Below are 25,052 nucleotides of genomic sequence, written 5' to 3'. Positions count from 1 at the left end.
AAGGCCAAGAGGTTTCATTTCCTCTCTAGTAGAGTAGCAGTGGTGGCTAACTGGAATGCCAAGCTGACCAGTACTGCTGCAGTTCCGGGCTCAGTGGGAAACTGAGTTGTGACCACTCAGTCGGCCATAGGAAGAATGGGAGCATGGTAGGACTTCAGATAAATACAGGAAAATGGTATCCTAGCAAAGTGGTGAGAGAACAAGAAATGGACAATTTTAAAAATGATTTAAGTCTGCAGCATTGGCATTCCATATGGGCGCCAGTTTGAGTCCCAGTTGCTCCACTTCTTATCCAGCTCTCTGGTCATGCGCCTGGGAAAGCAGCAGATGGTGGCTCAAGTCCTTGAGACCCTGCACCCACATGGGAGACCTGGAAGAAGCTCCTGGCTCCTGGCTCCTGGCTCTGGCCTGGCCCGGACCTAGTCTTCCAGCCATTTGGGAAGTGAAACAGCAGATGGAGATTGATCTGTCTCTCCTTCTGTCTCTGTAACTCTGCCTTTCAAATAAATAAATTTTCAAAAACTATTTCATAATCCATTTGCAAGCCAGTTCCTTTCCTTTTTTTTTTTTTTAAAGGTTTATTTATTTATTTGAAAGGCAAAGTTATAGAGCGGCAGAGGCAGAGAGAGAAATATCTTTCACTAGCTAGTTTATTCCTCAAATGGCTGCAGCAGCTGGAGTGTAGGGGCCCACACACTTTGGTCATCTGCTGCTGCTTTCCCAGGCTATAGCAGAGAGCTGGATAAGAAGTGGAGCAGCCGGGACTCAAACTGGAGGACATATGGACGCCGGTACTGTAGTCAGAGGCTTTACTTACTATGCCACAGTGCCGGCCCCAAATAAATTTTTCAAGTGATTTGTTTATCTGAAAAGTGGAGAGACAGAGAAATAGTTCTTCTGTCCACTGGTTCACTTCCCCAAATGGCTGCAAAGGCTGGGGCTTTTCAAGGCAGAGGCCAGAAAATCCATCAGGATCTGTCCCATGAGTGGTAGCAGCCCAAGAACGTGAGCCATCTTCCAGTCCCTCCCCAGGCACAGAAACAGGGAGCTGGATTGCAAGGCAGAGCTGCTCCAGAACTCAAACCAGTGCTAGGATATGGGATGTGGGTCTCCTAAGCTGCATCTTAACCCACTGGGCCACAACGCTGGTCCCAGAGCAGACAATTTTCACTAGAGAAGAAAGTTCACAAGGGAGGACAGTCACAGTATCAAGCACTACCAAGGGAATTTGGTGAGAAACTTTCATTTACCTTTTATATTTACTTTTATTTGATTTTTAATAATTTTAAAAAGATTTATTTATTTGAAAGGCAGAGTTACACTCCATCCATAATCCCAAAGAAGAATTTTGGGTATTACCTCTTGAGGAGGGAATGTTAGGTAGGAAGTCAGTTATGAGCTTATGTGTGTGTAACAGGCCCAAAGAGAAGCCTTCTATGTCCAGCATATGCATCTGCATCTCAAAGTTATCCTGACAATGTTTCAGGGGCAGCCCAGAGTTCGCATCCTGCCCTGCCCCCTTCTACCTGATAACATGCCAGGTGGAGGTTCCCACCCCTTCTGCCTGACAATCTTCCACAATCTCCCAGGTGCAGCCCAGTATCTGCATCTCAAACACCATGCTCCCTTCCTCCTGTCTGATAATATTTGCATCCATAAAGTCCTTTGTGTCAGACCTTCAAGAGAAGTTTTTCTATTTACATCCAAAAGCCCTTTGTTCCAAGAGGAGCAGAGGTGGGGAAGCAAGACCCATCTCCTTAAAAACCCCCAGCCTAAACTGGACTGCTCCCTCAGCCTTCTGCCTCTCTGCTGAGCCGCCCGCCTGGCCTGGTCAGGTGTAATCTCTCCACTCAACATGTAACCTCGCTCCTTCCTCCTCCCCAGTTTCTCAGGCTCTGTCTGGAGAGGTGCCCATGCGTCCTTACAGATGTCCCTTCCCTAATAAACCTTGCTATTTTACCTCCCCCCCCCCCAAAAAAAAGGGCAGAGTTACAAAGAAAGAAAGGGTGAGGGGAGGGAAAGATCTTCCAGAAGCTTCATCAAGGTCTCCCAGGTGGGTGCAGGGCCCTGAGCACTTGCACCATCTTCCAATGCTTTTCCCAGGCCATTAGTAGGGAACTGAATTGGAAGTGGAGCAGCTGGCACATGAACTGGCGCCCATATGGGATGCCAGTACCCCCAGGTGGCTGCTTAGCCTGCTTTGCCACAGTGCTGGCCCCTTTCATTTTGAGAGGTGAGAGGGGGAGAAGGAGACACACACAGGGAGGAAAGGAGAGGGCAAGGGGGAGGGCTAGAGAGGAGAGACTGACAGAGACAGAGATTTTTTCTTTTTTTTGACAGGCAGAGTGGACAGTGAGAGAGAGACAGAGAGAAAGGTCTTCCTTTTGCCGTTGGTTCACCCTCCAATGGCCGTCGCGGCCAGCGCATGGCGCTGATCCGAAGCCAGGAGCCAGGTGCTTCTCCTGGTCTCCCACGCGGGTGCATGGCCCAAACACTTGGGCCATCCTCCACTGCACTCCCTGGCCACAGCAGAGAGCTGGCCTGGAAGAGGGGCAACCAGGACAGAATCCGGCGCCCTGACCGGGACTAGAACCTGGTGTGCCAGTGCCGCAAGGCGGAGGATTAGCCTAGTGAGCTGCGGCGCCGGCCACTTGCCTCTTAATTTTAAGCTGGTGGGCAAATACAAGCTTTAAATTTTTGTGCAGCTAAATCAATCAATCTTTTCCTTTATGGTTTCATGCTTTTAAATGCCATGAAAGGCTTCCTCTTACAGTAGGTAGTTACTGAGAGTTCTTGATTTTACTCAGAGTTTTTGATTCTACTTTTTTTCTGACAGACAGTGAGAGAGACAGAGATAAAAGTCTTCCTTCCATTGGTTCACCCCACAAATGGTCGCTAAGGCTGGCGCACTGCGCCGATCCGAAGCCAGGAACCAGGTGCTTCCTACTGGTCTCCCATGCGGGTGCAGGGGCCCAAGCACTTGGGCCATCCTCCACTGCCTTCCCGGGCCACAGCAGAAAGCTAGGCTGGAAGAGAAGCAACTGGGACTAGAACCGGCGCCCATATGAGATGCCGGCACTGCAGGCAGAGGATTAACCAAGTGAGCCCCGGCGCTGGCCCTTGATTCCACTTTTGTATTTCATTATTTCCGTAAGTATTTCAGCATTAGGTATGAGGTACAGGGCAACTTTAGACATCTTTTCAAATCATAAGTTATTCAAACATTGTATATTAAATAGTCTAACCTTTCACATAAACTTTAAATGTCATCTATTATAACATTCATTAAGCTATCACACTTAGTAAGGTTTATTACTAGGTTTTCTATTGTATTCCAATTATTTGTCTATCAACAACAAAAGCAGTGTTTTATAAAGATTATTTTGTCAGTAATTGGCAGGTTGCCCTAGAAGTGGGGTGGCTGGTACAGACTAACGAGAGGTAGAATGCATGAAATTCTTTTAGATTTTTATTTATTTGAAAGGCAGAGTGACAGAGACATAGAAGATCTTCCATCTGCTCATTCGCTCCCCAAATAGCTGCCACAGCCAGGGTTGGGCCAGGAGCCCTGAACTCCATGTTGGTCTTCCACGTTGGTAGCAAGGGCCAAGCACTAGGGCTATCTTTCACTGCTTTCCTGGGCGCATTAGCAGGGAGCTGTATCAGAAGTAGAGCAGCTGGGACTTAAATAGGCACTTCAATAAGGGATATCTGCATCGGAGGTGGTGCCTTAACACCCTGCACAATACCAGGCCCAAATGTGTTAATTTTTTTTTTTAATTTTTTTTAATGAATATAAATTTCCAGTGTACAGCTTATGGATTACAATGGCTTCCCCCTCCCATAACTTCCCTCCCACCCGCAACCCTCCCCTCTCCCGCTCCCTCTCCCCTTCCATTCACATCAATATTCATTTTCAATTCTCTTTATATACAGAAGATCAATTTAGTATAAAGATTTCAACAGTTTGCACCCACATAGAAACACAAAATGAAACATACTGTTTGAGTACTAGTTATAGCATTAAATCAAAATGTACAGCACATTAAGGACAGAGATCCCACATGAGGAGCAAGTGCACAGTGGCTCTTGTTGTTGACCCAACAAACTGACACTCTAGTTTATGGCGCCAGTAACCACCCTAGGCTGTCGTCATGAGTTGCCAAGGCTATGGAAGCCTTCCAAGTTTGCCGACTCTGATCATATTTAGACAAGGTCATAAAAGACAGAGTGAGGATAGTAACCAATGATCCTAAGAGTGGCATTTACCAGGTTTGAACAATTATACAGCATTAAGTGGGGAAGAGGACCGTCAGTACACACAGGTTGGGAGTAGAGCCATTGGTGGTAGAGTAGAGGTTATGATTACAAAGGAATGAGGCCCAAGTGGACTAGACAGGGTCTAGAACAAAGGACAGAGTCATTATTAGATGTGCTAAGAAAGGTGCTGTCTAAGCTACAATTATGTTTTCTGATTGAGAGGCAAATAGAACCTGATAGAAGGGTCTTGATAATAATCTGGTGGGCTTTAGGCCTTATAAATTCAGAGGCCCAGACCTATCTATCTCTTCACATGGGGTATATCCTAAGGGAGGTGTGAACCTCCTAAGGGAAGGCACTCTGTTGACTTTCATTACTTGGCTGGCCTGGGAGGAGAGCTGGCCAGGTAAAGGCAGGGGGCATCTCTAACAAGAAATTTACAGTTCTGCCTGCAATGTTGCTGACCCTACTTGACCATACCCTCAGCTGCAGTGGTCACTTTGGAAGTTGGGCTGAGTGAAGGGCTTTTCAGCTTAGAGCCAATAAGATCTGTGGCTCTGACCTGGGCATCCTTCGACTCCAGGGCAGGTCCATTTCCAGTGATCCAACTCTTGGCAGAGCTGCCAGGGCTCTTCACAAGCTGACTTCTGCTGAAGCCCAGGCTTACCACATTGAAAGCACTGCAGTGGACTGGCCTGTTGGGTCTCCTTGAGGGCAGATCACTGTACAGATCAGCCATTAATAGGCCTGCCACCCATTGCTTCTGATGCCGAGCTTTCTTTTCCTCCTGGTTTGTGTTAAAGCAGACCAGAGGATGCAAGTCAAGGGAGTGCCCGTGTCCCATCTCTAATCTTCGGTGGCCTGAACTACAAGTCTATAGTCACAGGCATGTTCTGTAGTAGTTTTTCTAAGGTAGACAATGCCCATGAGGGAAATTATATTCTGACTTTAAAACTTTCTTTGCCTTTGGTCTGAAAGGGAGGTTTTTTCTACTTACTGTATACTTCGCTGATGGCGAAGTGAATCTAGCTATGAGATTATTATTTAAGTTCTTATTTTGGCTATGCTATTACAGAAAAATGTTAGCCATCTCTTTTATAAGGTCTAAAGATTAAATTGTGCGTCCTACAGATTCCTTCATAATAGAATTAGTTTCCTACCTTGAAGAGAAATGTGTTAATTTTTAACAACCAGAAAGTTAAGTACTAGGTTAAAATAAAGGCAATAACAGAAGAAACGCTAAGAAAATTAAGAAAGATAATACAAGTCTATCTTTTGATATTTTCCTATCTATAAAATCTCTCATTAGAAGTTTTTAGAGACAGCAAAAATAATTTGCACTTTGGGGCTGGCTGGCTGGCACCCCATAGGAGTACCAGTTCGAATCTGGCTGCTTCACTTTTGATCCAGCTCCCTGCTAATGCACCTGGGAAGACAGTAGGAGATGTCCCAAGTACTTGGATCCCTGCCACCCATCTGGCAGACTCAGATGGAGTTCTAGGCTCCTTGCCTCAACCTGGCCCAGCCCCAGCTGTTGCAGCCATTTGGGGAGTGAACCAGCAGATGAAAGGTACTTCTCTCTCTGTCTCTTCCCCTCTTTCTGTAATGATGCTTTTGAAACAATAAAATAAATGTCTTTAAAAAATGAAATCATTAGTGTTTTAGGGAAAGTTGGACTGTGTCAGTATCAAGGTGCATGCAAATTTCCTGACACTCAATTATCACTTTGCTCACTAACCATGAAATGAAATCAAAGTGGACCAAATTCAATTGCAGTGATTTCTTACCAATAAGGGGTGCCAATGAAAGATTTTCTCTTTGCAATGGTTGCTGTTATTTTTGCAGCCACACCAAAGTCAGCTGATAAGAAAAAAAACAGAACATTTTAGTTCTCTATATTCAATATAAAAGTATTTTAAGTTTCACCCTCAGGCACAGCATTATAATAATTCAGACAAAATATTAAGGAAATACATAAATTGAGTAACTGAATCTCCCCTTGTTTGGCTCATAACATTATTTCTTTTTTATTATTTCTTTTTTTTTTAATTTTTGACAGGCAGAGTGGACAGTGAGAGAGAGAGACAGAGAGAAAGGTCTTCCTTTTGCCGTCATGGCTGGTGCGCTGCTGTGGGCGCACCGCGCTAATCCGATGGCAGGAGCCAGGTGCTTCTCCTGGTCTCCCACGGGGTGCAGAGCCCAAAGACTTGGGCCATCCTCCACTGCACTCCCTGGCCACAGCAGAGAGCTGGCCTGGAAGAGGGGCAACCGGGACAGGATCGGTGCCCCGACCGGGACTAGAACCCAGTGTGCCGGCGCCGCAAGGCGGAGGATTAGCCTAGTGAGCCGCAGCGCCGGCCATAACATTATTTAAAAGAATGTATTAACATGTTATTTGAATGAAACCAGACCTTATTAAGAACAAATTTAACATAAAATTTATTATACACATATTAACTCAGGAAATAAAAAAGCAAAGAATAAAATCATGGGGAAAACACACAACTGGATTCCTTTTATCCTAATACAACAATGTTAATACATTGGCACTATTTTTTAAAAGGTCTTTTTTCTATGTATAACTTTTATCATTACACATTATTATAAAAACCTAATATATAGTTCACTTTTATCATTTAACACAAAGGAGATTTCAAACTCACATATTCTTCACAAGTACTAATGATTAAATATTCCATAAGGAGAGTTACCACAGCTTAACAGTTTTCTATTGCTAGTCTTATGTTTGCATTTTTCTCTATTATAATAATACTTTTGTGAATATGGATTTCCTATCTTTAGTCCTAAAGAGATATATATATATATACATATATAGTCCTAAAGATTATATTTCCTTAAACTGAGGCTCAGGAGTAAAATACTAAGTCAAAAGGTAACCTTAACTATGACTATTGATTTGAATTTATATCTGTTACTTCTCATTTAAATTGAAATGCTTTTGAAAAATTTTAAGGAACTTGAAATAACATACCTAATTTTACATCACCATGGTCTGTCAACAGAATATTTGCACCCTAAAATAAAAGCACATATACTATTAAATTAGCATCATAAAATTTTTTCCAATAGGGTTAACAATTAAGTTAACTTACTTTGATATCTCTATGCATCTTGCCTTTGGTATGCAAATAAGCAAGACCCTGAAGTTAAAAAAAAGAAAGTATACATTAGCAAAACTGCAAACTTGACTCCTAATTATTATGCTAATTATTATATTTACATTCTTATTGAGTAAGAAATGTGTCTTTTTCTGTAGGGTGTGGGGGTAACTCAGAAAAATTTCATTTTAATAATCATTGCTTTCTACATCTTAAAGATTTCTAAATCATCTCCTGGCAAAAATAAGAAATATTTTATAAAATATTAACAGCATAATCTAGATAAGGAACATGTCTATCACCCCCAGAAGTTCCTTTATGCACTACCCCTTTATAATTCCCTCCCTTCTTTCTAGCAAACACTGACTGACTGCCTTCTGTCATTCTAGATCAGGCTTTCAAAGTTGCTCCACTAGTCTAGGTACATTTTATATTTTCATAGGAATTTTAGAATTAGCTTCTCAATTTCCTGGAAAAAAAAATAATGTTTGGATTTTGGAATTTCATTAAATCTATATTTAGTAAAATAATTTGGCAGAATTAACATGGTAACAAAACTGAGTCTTTTGATCCACAAAAATGGTTATTTTCCATTTATTTACATCTTGAACTTTTTGGCAGTTTTATAGTTTTCAGTATGTAGGTGTTTATGCACCTTCTATCTTATTTATTCCTAAAAACATCATACTTTTCATATTATTGTAAGTACTCTTTTAAATAGAATTTTGACTTTTGACTGTTATTATATAATTATAAAATCCAACTGATCTGTGTACACTGATCTTGAATCTTGCAACCTTACTAGCTTCATTATTTCTAATAGCTATTTTGTAGATTGTATTTCATTTCCTATATAAAGAATTATGTGGTCTGTGAACAGAAAACAATTCTACTCTCTAACATTTCCAAATTAGATGCCTTTTATTTCATTGTTTTCTCATTTTGCACCAGCCAAAGCTTCTAGTATGTTGAAAACAAGCAGTAACAGCAGTCATACTTAGTTTGATTCTGGGGGAAAAGGATGCAATCTTTTACCATTAAGATTAACTACCTGCTGGTTTGTCTTGGGTGTTCTATGAGTTGAACTTTTTTTTTTTTTTTTTTTAGCTTTAATATGTTCAGAAATTTTTTCAGGAATCAGTACTGGATTTTTTTATAGAAAACTTTAATAAATACAAATATCAAAAGTACAACTTTTGGATTATATCTGTTCTTCCTCCAATAACCATCCTCCTACTTGCAAACCATCCTATCTCCTACTCCCTCTCCCATCCCATTCTTCATTAAGAATCATTTTTAATTATCTTTATATACAGGAGATCAACTTTATACTAAGTAAAGATTTCAACAGTTTGCACTCACACAGACACACAAAGTAGAGAATACTATTTGAAGATTAGTTTTACCATTAATTCTCATAATACAACACATTAAGGGCAGAGATCCTACATGAACAGCAAGTGCACAGTGACTCTTGTTGATTTAACAACTGACACTCTTATTTATAATCACCCAAGGCTCTTGTCATGAGCTGCCAAGGCTATGGAAGCCTCTTGAGTCCACAAACTCCAACCTTATTTAGACAAGTCCATAATGAAAGTGGAAGTTCTCTCCTCCCTTCTCAATACTGGATTTTGCTAGGTGTTATTATTGTGTCTATTTAGATGATCATGTGGTCTTTCTTTAGTTTAATCAATTACTTGAAATGACTTAAAATGTTTTATTTATTTGAAAAACAGAGACAGAAAGGGAGAGAAATCTCTTTCGCTGGCTCAGTCTCCAAATGCCCACAACAGCCAGGAGTGGGTCAGGCCAAAGTCAGGAGATAGGAACTCAGTCCAAGTCCAATCTGAGCCATCACCTGCTACCTCCAAGTGCACATTAGCAGAAAGCTGAAGTTGGGAATGGAGCTAGGACTTGAACCCAGGCGCTCCAAAATGGCATGTGGGTGTTCCAAGTGGCATCTTAACAACTACACCGCACTCTCACCCCTAAAATGATTTTTGAATGTTAAACCAATATTACACTGTAGGATAAGTAATCTTTGTTTGTGGTATCCTTTTTATCTCTAATGGGGTTACCTTTGTTAAATTTTTGGTTTTCCTTTAAATTTTTGCATGTGTACTTATAAATACCTATAGATGATAGTTATGTTCTACTGTAGTAATTTCTGACTTTGGTATCAGAATAATGCTGACTCATGATTTGCAAGGCATTCTCTGTTCTTTAACTTTCTGGAGGAGTCTGTGCAGAACTGGCATTATTTCTTCCTTAACTGTTTGGTAGCATTTACCTTATAACATCAACTCTGTCCTGGGGCCCCTTTGTCCACTTCTCATGTTGGTTACACGCATCTTTTCTCTTTTTGTCCTGATTGACATGGTTACAAGTTTATCTATTTCACTCATCAGATTGTGGTTTCAATGATAGTCTCTACTGTTTCTCTGCTTTATATTTCATTGGTTTCTACTCAGTCCGTTTCTCTAGTTATTGTGTTCATCTTTTTCTGTTTCTTTTTTTAAAAGATTTATTTATTTGAAGGAGACTGTGGTGGAGAGAGGAAAAGAGAGAGGATAGAAAAGAGAGAAAGAAGATAGGAGAGAGAGACAGAAGAGAGAAAGAGAAATCTTCCACTCATTGATCCACTCCCCAAATGACCACAGCGCCCAGGGCTGGGCCAGGCCAAAACCAACTTTCACCTAAGGTTTTCCTTAGCTTTGTAAACAGGTGGCTCAAGATTACTACACCTCACCATTGTATCATCCCCAAAGCAGGACAACACATTTGAACAATGAATTTATGTGGCTCATTCAAGAAAGAAATAACCAATTTCATAGAATTATACACGAGAGGTTAACAGAAAAATCATTTTGGTTTGTCCGTTCTCTTTTGGGCACCATTCCATAGTTAAAACTGTGAAGCTAAAATCACCTTTCTATTTATGTAAGTGGATGTAATACCTGTAAGGTTTCTCTGCACACATAGGCTATCTGTAATTCTGACAATGGTCCAGTAACTAAGAAGAGAAACAGACCACACTGTTAGACATTTAAACATAACAGATTAAAAAGTCTACTTTAAAAATGACAATTAAAAGATTTCTGTACTATCACTGGATAAATTCTGACCATGAACATGTATTATTTATATAATCAAGAAACAGACAAAATAAAGGTAACATTGAAAATTTTAAAATGTACTTTTAAAATAAAAGATTTACCTCCATAACAACTTTGATCAATAAAATATTAAACACCCACTGTGTTCAAGGCATAGTATTAGGCATCATAGGAAATTCTACGGAAAGCAATGGACAAGATCTCAATCTCAGTTTTTCAAAAATAAAACAAACAAAAAACATGGATAAACATATGCAGCTAATTACAGCTACACAGAGAAGCCATGAATCATAAAAAGATTCATTATTGAAATATACTGGCATTACACCCTTCTGTAAAGGTGAAGATATTAATTCTTTAACACCCCTATCAAATTAGGGAGACTTGATTGAGTACTTAATCTAATAAATCAGAAAGTAATTAAAATAAAATTCATTCCTTGCAAGCAAGTCTCTCCATAATATGAAAATATAAAATCTTTCTTATGTGAGTATACAAAACTATACGTTCAATACCATGAGAGAAAATCTAGGATGCTAGATGCTAACAGTGAAACCTAATCAGGGACTTCTACATAATCTTTAGTAGCAAAATATTTTACTACACATTTTAATGACTAGCTATCTAAACTTACTCAAGAACACAATTTTTTTTTTTTTTAAAAGATCTACTTATTTCAAAAGAGTTATGGGGGACAGGGCAGAGACCAAAAGAGATGAGATCTTCCATAGGTTGATTTGCTCCCCAGATGGCCACAATGGACAGAGCTGGGCTAGGCTGAAGCCAGGAGCCAGGAACATCATCTGAGTCTCTCACATGGGTGGCAGAGGCCCAAATATTTGGGCCATCTTCCACTGCTTTTCCCAAGCCATTAGCAGGGAGCCTGATCCAAAGTGGAGCAGCAAGGACGTGAACTAGCGCCCATACAAGATGCTGGCATGGCAGGCAGTGGCTTTACCTGCTATACCACAATGCCAGCTCCCAAATTTTGATTCTTAGTAACTTGTTTGAATATCAGGAAAAAGGGGGAAGCCTTTATATTAATAGCATCTAATTTAAACATAAATATATATTATATATAATTATATATATTAGGCGATTTATCTATTTGAAGGAAGAGTTACACAGAGAAAGGGAGAAACAAAAAAGAGATATTCCATTTGCTGATTTACTCCCCAAACAGCTACATCAGCACAGTGCTGGGCCAGGCTGAAGCCAGGAGCTAGGAGCTTCATCCCAGTCTCCGATGCGAGTCAATTTATAACTGTTTTCCCAGTCACATTTGCAGGGAGCTAGATCCTAAGCAGAGCAGCTACCAGTACTAAATACAGCAGTTTAACAGACTGTGTCACAGAACAGGTTCTGTAAATATATATATATATATATACACACACACACACACATATATATATATATATTTTTTTAAGATGTACTTATTTGAAAGGCAGAGTTACAGAGAGAGAGAGAGAGAGAGAGAGAGACAGAGAGAGAGAAAGTCTTCCATCTACTAGTTCACTCCCCAGATGGTCGGCAATAGCCAGAGCTGTGCCGATCAGAAGCCAGGAGCTTCTTTTGGGTTCCTCTTGTGGGTGCAGGAGCCAAAGACTTGGGCCATCTTCTACTGCTTTCCTAGGTCATAGCAGAGAGCAGGACGGAAGTGAAGCAGCCAGGACTTGAACCGGCGTCCATATGGGATGCTGGCACCACAGGCGATGGCTTTACCTGCTACATCATAGTGCTGGCCCCAATATACATATATTCTTAATTGCTATGGTTTCTGGTGTACTGTTTGGGGGATGACTATTTTGCAGATTCAATTTAATTAAACAAATATGAGGTTGTAATGATGGAAAGCAAAAACTACTTGAAGAAAAAAAAATCACGTCTCACATCAAACCTTTTGTTTAAAAAAATGCCAGCTGCTCAGTTCCATTTTATCTACATTCTAAAGAGTTCTCCTTTTGTAAAACTGTGAGTGGATAAAACTTGCAATTACTGGGGCCAGTGCTGTGGTACAGTAGGTTAGGCTGCTGCGTGCAGCACCAGCATCCCATATGGGTGCTGGTTTGAGTCCCAGCTGCTCCACTTCTAATTCAGCTCCCTGCTGATGTACCTGGGATGACAGTAAAGGATGGCCCAAGTGCTTGGGTCCCTGCACCCACATGGGAGACCTGAGGAAGATCCTGGCTTCAGGTTGGCCAGCCCTGACTGCTGTGGTCATCTGGAGAGTGAACCAGTGGATGGAAGATCTCTCTCTCTCTCTCTCACTTATAACTCTGCCTTTCAAATAAAATCATATAAAAGATCATATAAAAGATTGTAATTCTCGGGGAAAGTGTTACGACACAGGGTAAGCTACCACTTGGGATGCCTGCATTCCATAACAAAGTGCTAGTTTGAGTCCCATTGCCTCAGCATTTGGTGCAGCCTCCTACAAAAGCATCCTGGGAGGCAACAGGTGATGGCTCACATGCTTGGGTCTCTGCTACCCATGGAGATCACATGGAGCTCTGAACTCCTCCTAGCTTTGGCCTGGACCAGCCCTGGCTGTTGCAGGCATTTTAGAAGTGAATCAGTGGAAGTAGGCATGAACCAGGCACTCCGATACGGGATGCAGGAATCCCAGTGGCGCCTTAACCAGTGCATCAAATGCCTACTCCTTCAATAGCACTTGTGTTGTTACATCCACCATGGCTGTATCTGTAAATTCTATGACCAAAATTTGATAACGCTTCCAATACAAAGTTTCAGGATAGAAATATTAAAAATATTTCACATAATTTTAATAAACCATACAACGCCTATTTGCAATAGGAGCTTCACTCTCCCAGATCCATGTTAAACAAGGAAAAGACAAACTATTTTACGAAAATCTATGCCTAGTTAAAGAAATCCTGCAATTCAAGAATGTGTAAAAAAGGAGGCTGGTGCTATGGTGCAGAGGGTTAAAGCCCTGGCCTGAAGCGCCGGCATCCCATATGGGCGCCGGTTCTAGTCCCAGCTGCTCCTCTTCCGATCCAGCTCTCCGCTATGGCCTGGGAAAGCAGAAGATGGCCCAAGTCCTTGGGCCCCTGCACTCAAGTAGGAGACCTCGAAGAAGCTCCTGGCTCCTGGTTTCAGATTGGCGCAGCTCCGGCTGTTGCGGCCATCTGTAGAGTGAACCAGCACATGGAAGACCTCTCTCTCTGTCTCTACCTCTCTCTGTAACTCTTTCAAATAAATAAAAATAAATCTTAAAAAAAAAAAAAGCATATGTTGTCCTGAAAGGTATTTCTATGGGCTAATATCTACACCAAATCCTCCGAAGTTCTTTAAAAAAAAAAAGTGTAAAAAAGAAAACAAATTAAAAGTTAAACTTACAACCATAATAAAATTGTTTCTAAATAGTAATATGAAGCAAAGTCACATTCAACTCAGAAAAGTACCTAAAATAACTGACTGCTAAATAAATTACTCTCAAATTATTTTCACAACTATACATTTTAATGTAAAATAGTAGCAAGTAAATTGCTTTTCTGGTAATGAGGTTCAACTATCAAAACAGACACATATGTAAAGTATCCCTGGCACTTCAATAATTATTCACAAAGAACTCTAGGCAATTTCATTTGTAGATAAACGACTTTCCTAGAGACTACAACTAAAAAATAAAATTTGAACTACACAAATACTTCTGAATTTTTACTTCAGGCTCAGACAAATTTAAATGGATAACCAATAAAAAATACAACTGAAATTTCTTCTATGCAGTACTCTAGAATAGAAGACTGCACAATTTCTCTACTAATTTACCTGGTTAAATGGAAATATCAAACAGAAATTATGAAAGTCGGGGTTGGGTTTAAAATAGAACATCACATTAACTGTACCATGATAAATATCTTGAAGTGATCCGCCTCCGCAGTACTCCATGCAAATCCACAGTTTTTCCCGACTAAAATCAAAGAGAAAGAAAATAGTATTAGCTAGTAATTTCCAACCACTGAAATAAATGCTGCAAGGCTCTCACTCATCTCCACAGTAAGATTTAGGACAGACTGCAGAGTGTAACAGGAAACTTTTATCACAATCTCTCTGCAATACACAGAAAATCACATTAAGTTCCGTTCTATTCCCAGCTTAAATGGTTTGTAGAGTTTGATCAGTTTTATAGCTCTGAATTGTAATCATTAATAATGTTTCATTAAGGTTAACAGATAAGATAACCATACAAAGGTGTCCTTATCAAAGTAAGATGGAAGAAGAAAACCAGAAATTTGAGAACTCTGGACAACGTAATTTTAAAAATACATACCTTGTATAACAGCATGTATATGAAAATGAAACAAGAGTGCAGCAGAGAATAAAATATACACAGTGAGAGCAGATGTAGTTTGATTTTTACCTGAGATAGCTCCCAAAGTAGGCAACGATGTTACAATGTTTACATTCTTTAACCATAAATATTTCTTGTTGAATCAAAGAAAAATCATCTCCTGAAAAACAAAATCAGTTGGTGACTAGGTTATGCAAATCTCTATATATGGGAAGAAGGAAGAAAAAATTTATAATAAATATTAGAGATAAGAACTAGGCATCAATGGAAATATAAATTGACACATTCTTTCTAAAAGTCAGAAGCCTTAAAAGTGTACAAATTCTTTGAACTCAGTTACCTTAAATTTTTTGCTTAAGGAGATAAGACAGATGTATATGTTTACTACACACATACATTTTTTAAAGATTTATTTATTTATTGAAGTCAGAGTTACAGAGAAGGAGAGGCAGAGACAGAGAGAGAGAGAGAGAGAGGGAGGGAGGGAGGGAGGGGCCTTCCATCCGCTGGTTCATTCCCCAGATGGCCGCAACAGCTGGAATTGTGCCAATCCGAAGCCAGGAGCCAGGAGCTTCCTCCGGGTCTCCCATGCAGGTGCAGGGGTCCAAGGACTTGGGTCATCTTGTATTGCTTTCCCATGCCACAGCCAGAGAGTTGGATCAAAAGCGGAGCAGCTGGGACTTGAACCGGAACCCAAAAAGGATACCCGCACTGCATATGGTGGCTTTACCCTCTACACCACAGCTCCGGCCCCTATATTTTAACAATGAATAAAGGGGTGGGGCCAGTGCTGTGGTATAGCCGATAAAGCTGCCACCTGCAGTGCCAGCATCCCATGTGGGCGCCAGTTGGAGTCCTGGCCGCTCCACTTCCGATCCACCTCTCTGATGTGGCCTGGGAAAGCAGTGGAAGATGGCCCAAGTCCTTGGGCCCCTGTACCCATGTAGGAGACCTGGAAGAGGCTCCTGGCTTTGGATCGGCACACCTTGGCCGATTGGGGAGTGAATCAGCAGATGGAAGACCTCTCTCTCTCTCTCTGCCTCTCTGTAACTGCCTTTCAAGTAAATAAATAAATCTTAAAAAAAAAAAAAATTAGTAATAATGAAGGGGGCCAGGACTATTGCCTAGCGGGTAAAGCTCCCATATGAGTGTCGATTCAAGTTCTGGCTGCTTCCCTTCTGATCCAGTTCTCTGTTAATGCCTGGGAAAGCTGTAGAAGATGGTCCAAGTCCTTGGGTCCCTGCACCCGAGTGGAAGACTTGGAAGAAGCTCCTAGTTCCTGGCTTCAGTCTGCTCTAGCCCTAAACACTGGAGCCATTTGGGGAGTGAACCAGAGGATGGGAAGACCTCTCCCTCTCTGTAACTCTGCCTTTCAAATAAATAAGTAAATCATTAAAAAAATAAATTGAGAGCTAAATACATTCTGATAGTTATAGATAATACATTAAAAATGTGACAATGTCAAAATATCTTCATGATATATTTCTGTGGAAAAAGGTACATCATATATGTTATTTAAGTATTTAAATTATATAGGAAAAGTTTTTTTAAAAAAATGCAAGGGGCTGGCGCTGAGGAGTAGTTGGTAAAGCCACCACCGCCTGCAGTGCTGGCATCCCATATGGGTGCCAGTTCGAGTCCGGGCTGCTCCACTTCTCATCCAGCTCTCCTCTGTGGCCTGGGAAAGCAGCAGAAGATGGCCCAAATCCTTGGGCCCCTGCACCCATGTGGGAAGACCCGGAGGAAGCTCCTGGCTTCGGATCAGCGCAGCTCCAGCTGTTGTGGCCAATTGGAGAGTGAACCAGCTGATGGAAGACCTCTTTCTCTCTCTGCCTCTCCTGCTCTCTCTGTGTAACTCTTGAATTTCAAAATAAAATAAAATAAATCTTTTTAAAAAATACATGCAAATAAAATACACAGTCAATCTGAACTTAAAATAGTTATTCCTAGAGTCTGGGAGGGTGGGGAAGGAACAGATGGGGAGGTTGGACAATGTGCATCAACTGTAGCTGGGTGAAGGTGACGGTTCTGCGGTCCATAGCAGAGGGATAATCACGGTACACAAGTGTGTTATGCTCTGTAGGAAGAATTAGAAAGGCCGGCGCCGTGGCTCAACAGGCTAATCCTCCGCCTCGCGGCGCTGGTACACCAGGTTCTAGTCCCGGTCGGGGCACCGATCCTGTCCCGGTTGCCCCTCTTCCAGGCCAGCTCTCTGCTGTGGCCAGGGAGTGCAGTGGAGGATGGCCCAAGTGCTTGGGCTCTGCACCCCATGGGAGACCAGGATAAGCACCTGGCTCCTGCCATCGGAACAGCGCGGTGTGCCGGCCGCAGCACGCTACCGCGGCGGCCATTGGAGGGTGAACCAACGGCAAAAGGAAGACCTTTCTCTCTGTCTCTCTCTCACTGTCCACTCTGCCTGTCAAAAATTTAAAAAAAATAAAAAATAAAAAAATTAAAAAAAAAAAAAAAGAATTAGAAGAGAGGAGCCAGTAGGCTCCAAGCACAAAGAAAAGATGAGGAAACAGCAAGGCTAACTGCCTGGCACGACTGGTTGACACTGTCTATATGTTGTGAAATACTGGACTGTACCCCATGAGAATGTACAAGTATTACAGGTTAACCCAAAATTTCTTAAAAATTAATTTTAAAAATAAAACTTACAGTTAAGTTTCTATTTTACTATATTGTTAAAGAACATGGTTTACTTATAAAATTACTATAGAGATTTATCAACAATTTACCTATTGTATAATTAGTTTTTGTAAGCATTCCATGGATATTTGAAATAAATATGGATGCTGTGATGTGGAAATGAAGTATATAGTTATATATATTTCTTTTTCTTTTAAAGATTTATTTTACTTTTACATGCAAGTCAGAGCGAGAGAGAGAGAGAGAATGAGACAGAAAGAAGTCTTCCAGCCACTGGTTAAATCCCCAATGGTGGTAGCTAGGCTGCTCCAAAATCTAGACCTAGGAACTTCCTCTGGGTCTCCCATATGGGTGCAGAGGCACAAACATCTGGGTTGTCCTCTACTGTATCCCCAAGAAGATCAGCAGAAAGCTGCATGGGAAGCAGAGTAGCAGGGACTCAACCTGCGCCCACGTGGGATGCCAGCACTGCAGGCTGCGCCTCACCTGCGATGTAGGCCCGTGTATTTATGTGTATTTAAAACAGAACAGGCACAATGATCATGCCTGGGTGATAAAATGAAAAGTAACTGTACTCTCTCCTTTTCTTTTTTAAACTTTTATGTAGTAAATATAAATTTCCAAAGTACAGTTTATGGATTACAATGGCTTTTCCCCCCCATAACTTCCCTCCCACCCACAACCCTACCATCTCCCGCTCCCTCTCCCATTCCATTCACATCAAGATTCATTTGCAATTATCTTTATATACAGCAGATCGATTTAGTATATATTAAGATTTCATCAGTTTGTACCCACACAGAACATAAAGTGTAAAATACTGTTTGAGTACTAGTTATAGCATTAATTCATATTGAACAACACATTAAGGACAGAGATCCCACATAAGGAGTAAGTACACAGTGACTCCTGTTGTTGACTTAACAATTCGACACTCTTGTTTATGGCGTCAGTAATCTCCCTAGGCTCTAGTCAGGAGTTGCCAAGGCTATGGAAGCCTTTTGAGTTCGCCAACTTCAATCTTATTTAGACAAGGTCATAGTCAAAGTGGAAGCTCTCTCCTCCCTTCAGAGAAAGGTACCTCCTTCTTTGATGGCCCCGTTCCTTCCACTGGGATCTCACTCGCAGAGATCTTTCACTTTAGTTTTTTTTTTTTTTTTTTTTCCCAGAGTGTCTTGGCTTTCCATGCCTAAAATACTCTCATGGGCCTTAAGGGCTGATTCTGAGGCCAGAGTGTTATTTAGGACATCTGCCATTCTATGAGTCTGCTGTTGTACTCTCTCCTTTATAAAAATCTGTCCTTGGGGCCAGTGCTGTGGCATAGTGGTGAAGCCGTAGCCTGCAGTGCCAGCATCCCATATGGGCGCCTATTCGAGTCCCTGCTGCTCCACATCAGATCCAGCTCTCTGCTATGGCCTGGGAAAGCAGTAGAAGATGGTTCAAGTCCTTTTGCCCCGGACCAACATGGGAAACCCGAAAGTTCCTGGCTCCACGCTTCAGATCGGTGCAGCTCTGGCTGTTGCGGCCAATTGGGAACTGAACCAGCGGATGGAAGACTTTTCTCCCTTTCTCCCTCTCCCCATCCCCCCCAACCCATCTCTCTCCTCTCTGTGTAACTCTTTCAAATAAATAAATAAATCTTAAAAAAAAAAAAAAAAAAAACCTGTCGGTCTGCACTGCGGCTCACTAGGCTAATCCTCTGCCTGCGGTGCCAGCACCCCAGGTTCTAGTCCCGGTTGGGGTGCTGGATTCTGTCCCGGTTGCTCCTCTTCCAGTCCAGCTCTCTGCTGTGGCCCGGGAGTGCAGTGGAGGATGGCCCAAGTCCTTGGGCCCTGTACCTGCATGGGAGACCGGGAGGAAGCACCTGGCTCCTGGCTTTGGATCAGCACAGTGCACCAGCCACAGTGCACCAGCCGCAGCGGCCATTGAGGGGTGAACCAACGGAAAAGGAAGACTTTTCTCTCTCTCTCTCTGTCCACTCTGCCTGTCAAAAAAAAAAAAAAAAAAAAAAAAAAAAAAAAAAAAGGCTGGCGCCGTGGCTCAATAGGCTAATTCTCTGCCTATGGTGCCAGCACACCAGGTTCTAGTCCCGGTCAGGGCACCAATCCTGTCCCGGTTGCCCCTCTTCCAGGCCAACTCTCTGCTGTGGCCAGGGAGTGCAGTGGAGGATGGCCCAAGTGCTTGGGCCCTGCACCCCATGGGAGACCAGGAGAAGCACCTGGCTCCTGCCGTATCAGCGCGGTGGCCATTGGAGGGTTAACCAACGGCAAAGGAAGACCTTTCTCTCTCTCTCTCACTGTCCACTCTGTCAAAAAAAACAAAAAACAAAAAAAAAACACAACTGTCCCTTCCAAACTTTTCTATCACAAGTCTACTTGTTATTTAACTAGCAAAGTTATGCTAAAATAAACTATTGGTCACTGATTGGGATTTTTTTTTTTTTAACAGGCAGAGTGGACAGTGAGAGAGACAGACAGAGAAAAGTCTTCCTTTGCCGTTGGTTCACCCTCCAATGGTTGCCGTGGCCAGCGCAATGCGGCTGGCACATTGCGCTGATCCAAAGCCAGGAGCCAGGTGCTTCCTCCTGGTCTCCCATGGGGTGCAGGGCCCAAAAACTTAGGCCATCCTCCTCTGCACTCCCAGGCCACAGCAGAGAGCTGGCCTGGAAGAGGGGCAACCGCGACAGAATCCGGCACCCTGACCGGGACTAGAACCCGGTGTCCCGGTGCCAGCGCTGCAGGTGGAAGATTAGCCTACTGAGCGGCGGCGCTGGCCCAGGATTTTGTTTTTAATTATGAAAATACTGCCTCTAGGCCGTATTGTTACCATCAAACTCCAACTTACATGAAAAAAAGTGTTTACTTCAGTAAGAAGTGTTTATGAATTAATAAAATTATTGCAAGTGTGTTACATAAAGGCACATAAAGGCACCTGAGCCATATTTGATTTCAAAACCTTAGACCTTCACCGGATTTTGGGTAATTTAACCCTTCTAAGCCACAGTTTCATTACTAAGCAGCGTCCGTATTCGTTTCACCTATTTAATTTTCTTGTCTACTAGTTTCCCAAACATTGTATATTTTAGCCATATCAAATTGGCGGTCATCTTTCTAACAGATTCTCAGGCTCCCCATTTCTGCTTTTGTAGTTCCCTCTGCTGGGAATGAACATATAGCACTTAGCACACATAACGTGGAATAAATACAACAGCAAGACTACTGCATGTCAGCGATCAAGACAGACACATTAAATGCTCTTTGTTAGGACATCATTATAAAATATGTTTGATTAGATATTATTGTTCAGTGGTCTTATGAAAAGCAACTTCAGGTTTAAAATCAGTTGTGTTCAGATAGACTGACTTTTACTCAAAAATCAAAGGAAATCACTCAAGGTCAAGAAAGAAAAACTAAAAAAAAGAAAAAAATTGTCCTCAGGTAAATAAATAAAATCTTCATGCTTAAAGCAGATATTTTATATATTTTGTATTTCTAACTCTTTCAATTCAGAGTCACAACAAAGTTTTATATATTTTAGACATGCCATACATATACTTCTTTAGAGGTTTATTTATTTGAAAGTCAGAGTTGCAGAGAGAGATTATCTTCCCAATGCTGGTTCACTCCCTAGATGGCTGGAGTGGGCCAGGCGGAATCAGGAGCCAGGGGCTTCTTCTGGGCCTCCCACCTGGCTGGCAGAGGTCCAAGCACTGGGGCCATCTTCTGCTCCTTTTTCCAGGCCATTAGCAGGGAGCTGGACCGGAGTGGAGCAGCCAGTATGTGAAATGGTGTATGTATAGGATGCCAGCATTGCAGGCAACAGCTTTACCCTCTATGCCGTAAGACCTGTCCTAAACAACCTAATACTAAATGTTTTGTCAGTTTTCACATACCCATGAAAAATATAATGACACAATGGTGGCAATTTAATAGTCTGATTGTTTTGGTTGATAATAAGTAAATATGATTATTTTCCCCACTGAGCAAAATGAATGTAGCACATAGACAGAATAGTCATTTCTTTTTGTTTGTTATATAGTTATTATTTTTTTTATTTAATAAATGTGAATTTACAAAGTGCAACTTTTGTATTGTTGTGGCTCCCCCCACCCCAACCTCCCTCCCTCCCGTGGCCCTCCCCTCTCCCACTCCCTCTCCCATCCCGCCCTTCATCGAGTTTCATTTTCAATTGCCTTCACATACTGAAGATCAACTTAGTATATACTAAGCAAGGATTTCAACAGGCTGCACTCACACAACCGCACAAGGTATAGGGTATTGTTTGACTAGTAGTGTTTTTAAGTTTCATAGTAAAACACATTAAGGACAGAGATCCTACATGGGGAGCATGTACCCAGTGACTCCCGTTGTTGATTTAACAATTGGCACTCTTATTTATGACGTCAGCAATCACCTGAGACTCTCGTTATGAGCTGTCTAGGCTATGGAAGCCCCTTGAGTTCACCGACTCTGAACTTGTTTAGTCAAGGCCATATCACAGTGGAGGTTCCTTCCTCCCTTCAGAAAAAGCCGCCTCTCTCCTTGATGGCCTGTTCCTTCTGCTGGGATCTTGTTCACCAGGATCTTTCATTTAGATTGTTTTATGCCACTGTGTCATGGCTTTCCATGCCTGTGAGACTCTCATGGACCTTTTAGCCAGATCCGAATGTCCCAGAATAGTCATTTCTTACACTTTCTATTGGGGGCCCATCTTAGATTGTGAAAATCCACCTAGAGAGAAAATCCCTATCAGTTTAAAATTTACAAATTCAGAATCTGAAACTGAATACCAGTTTTAGAATCTGATACCTAAGATTAATTTTTGTTACTATAATAACAAAAAGTATCTCCATTTCAATTTTCTCTTGCACTCAGAAGCAAATGGGAGAAATCAAAGTACCTTAGCATTACAAATAGCACAAAATTTCTACATTACTTAAAACCAATAAAATAATATTTTTGGTGGCCATTTGTGTCCTCAAATTAACACCTGCCATCAATTCAGTCTTGAAATGTGACAGTATGGCACAAAACAGTTCATTTTCAAGATCATTTTTAAAATTCAAAATTGTTAAATTTTTAAACAGAATTTCTGCAAAGCAGGATCACACCACTTAACCAGAATATCAGAGCCCCTGTTCTATGTGGACAAAGCCCTTGCCTTGGGGTTTCTCTTAGGAATATTCACAGGGCAAATGAGTAACTGTTTAAATCTTTGTACTTTTAAAATTTACTCTACTTTTTCTGAGTTACACTTCTAGGAAATAGGATGAAGTATTTCCTGAAAGCACAGAAGTTTACTATTCCTACCAATCTTGAAAACTCTCTAAATTAAGAAAATACCCTTAATTTATTATTCTATTTATATTCTATTTGGACTATTTTATGAAGATTTCCAATTTAGCATATTAAAAAACAAGGCAGAGAACAAAATTATATTGCATTTATCACCCCAGGGAGTGATTCCATTCCTGTAAGCAAAGCTCACAGTTTTCAACAAGCTGTAACTGACATCAGTTTAAAATACTATCATGCAGTTTCCTTCCAAAAAAAGAAGGGGGGGGGTGCGAATCAGAGAAGAGGAGAAAAGAGAAGGGAAAATAAGATTAGATGGTTGGCTTTCCCAGGGATTCTGTTCCTACTCTGGTGTATACCACCACTAGCTAAGTTGAGCAAAATGAGCACATGTGAAATGGCTTAGATGGCAGGCTGAAATTCAGACCTAAGACAAGAAAACAGGGAGGCATGAGTCACTTTATCTAAGGCATTTTCTGAGTATTCCTGATGCCTTACCAAAGAAATGGAAAATGGTATTATTTTCAATGCCAATCACTGGTAAATCAAACTCTGTTGAATACCACCTTTTGTAAGTTGCTATGTTTAATAAATATCTACTGTAAAATGAGAGAGAAATGGTTAAATCATTTCTGAAAACAATAATTTGCCCGTGTATACAAAGACCAACAAGAACACAGGGCACAGTAAGGAATGCCTGCTTCATTTTCTTTTACAATTATTTTTGTGGCTAATTAAAATAAATTCTGTGTGCTAATCTGTTTTTACTTTTCACTCTAAGGTTTACTTAAGCATTTTATGAGTATTAGGAAGAACCTCAAAAGAAATTTATTTCACTAAAATTTTGACTATAATGTTATAAAAATACATAGCCAGTGGTAAGTCAGTAAATCTGTAATAACATTTAGACCTCTAAAATTACTGTACATTTCATATCCTATTTTTAAATGGGGGGATGGAATGTACAATTAAGTGTACAGCTGGGATTTCATTTACTTTAAAAAAATCTTGCTGATGTTTTAACGGTCGTAAGTTTTTTCTAAGTCATACTGGCAACTAATTATCTTTTCATGTCTAAATATAATTCTCAACCAGCTCCTCTATTAAATCAATACAAGGAAGCACTTCTGTATTATCCTGGTCTTAGTGCAAGTTTTTTCTTTTTAGCTGTTGAATACCGTTAAGAATCCATTTTTGAAATACAGCTGTCTACAGAATTATTTAAAGTACCTAAACTGAATGCGGAGAGAATTCATTGGCATATCATTATATTTTTTGACTTAAAAATTCCTTTAAGTCTCTCACAAACATGTGAAGAACGACATATACTTTGCTAAACACCATGACAATGATAAAAAAAACTACTGATCACTCTCAAAAAATTCTATAGCAAAAAAAAAAAAAGTAAATTCAAGATGCAAAAGACAAGGAGAGCTTGTTTTTAAAGAAAATTTTAGATAACAGTGCTTCAAATTCTCAAGGAAATGAAAATAAACAAGAAGGGTATAAAAAAATAAGGCAACAAAATGAAATTAAAAGAATGCCTGGAGATTTAAGAGGGAAAAAATTAAAAAGAAAATAATACTTGCATAGAACCAACATAAGCATCAGAAACAAGAACAGAAGCATTGGAGACAAGTTAGCCACTGATCTGAAGACAGATTTAAAAAATCATGCACAGTAGAGAGAGGATAGCTAAACACGTCTAGAGAGAAAAAACACAAGTATAAATTAACAGAGAGCTAACACGAACAACTGGTATCCCTAAAGTACTGAACTTTTAAAAATCAAGAATCATAAAAGAAAATTTCTTGAAGTAGAGGAAGAACCAAAAATACATATGAAAAAAAGCTCAGTATTTTCAGAGGGAAAAACCTGTGAAAATGATCAAGACCAAGATATATTCTGTTGAAATTATTTCAGTGACAAGGAAAAAATTACTAGCTCCTGCTACATTCATGCAGAAGCAACAGGCTTCTACAAGGAGGAAAAAAAAATCAGGTCTAACAGTTGTCTTCAGTAACATTCTAGGGAAAAAAATGTAAATTTTTTGAGGATAGGAAAAGAATATGTAATACAGTCGTTCTGTACATAGACAAGAGGCCATTCTTATTCAAAAGCAACAGAAAGGCATATGTAATATCCTTACATGGAAAGAGTACATACTAGCATGTGTCTATAAAGGAGGGTCTCAAAATAATTTTCAGAAAAATCAAATTGAGAATAAGGTTCAATGAACCTTCTGAAAGTCCCCTCCTAACATCCCTGGGGCTACACTACAACAGCAAATACC

General features: G+C 40.7%; 1 protein-coding gene across 2 annotated transcripts in view; it reads right to left on the bottom strand.

Annotated features, from left to right (window-relative positions):
* The window catches only part of MAP4K5 (mitogen-activated protein kinase kinase kinase kinase 5), a 122,201-nt gene that overhangs the window by 62,791 nt on the left and 34,358 nt on the right, over nucleotides 1–25,052 (bottom strand). For both annotated transcript variants that reach the window (XM_062205150.1, XM_062205151.1), the window contains exons 3-8: nucleotides 14,883–14,973; nucleotides 14,368–14,432; nucleotides 10,340–10,395; nucleotides 7,374–7,421; nucleotides 7,253–7,295; nucleotides 6,048–6,120 (exon numbers count right to left, since the gene is read on the bottom strand). In XM_062205150.1, the coding sequence (XP_062061134.1) occupies nucleotides 6,048–6,120; nucleotides 7,253–7,295; nucleotides 7,374–7,421; nucleotides 10,340–10,395; nucleotides 14,368–14,432; nucleotides 14,883–14,973 (376 nt within the window). The remainder of the gene's footprint in view (nucleotides 1–6,047; nucleotides 6,121–7,252; nucleotides 7,296–7,373; nucleotides 7,422–10,339; nucleotides 10,396–14,367; nucleotides 14,433–14,882; nucleotides 14,974–25,052) is intronic.

The sequence above is a fragment of the Lepus europaeus genome, chromosome 11 (genome assembly GCF_033115175.1).
Source record: "Lepus europaeus isolate LE1 chromosome 11, mLepTim1.pri, whole genome shotgun sequence".
In the NCBI taxonomy this organism is placed as follows: domain Eukaryota; kingdom Metazoa; phylum Chordata; class Mammalia; order Lagomorpha; family Leporidae; genus Lepus; species Lepus europaeus.
This window is presented reverse-complemented; position numbering and strand designations above follow the sequence as displayed.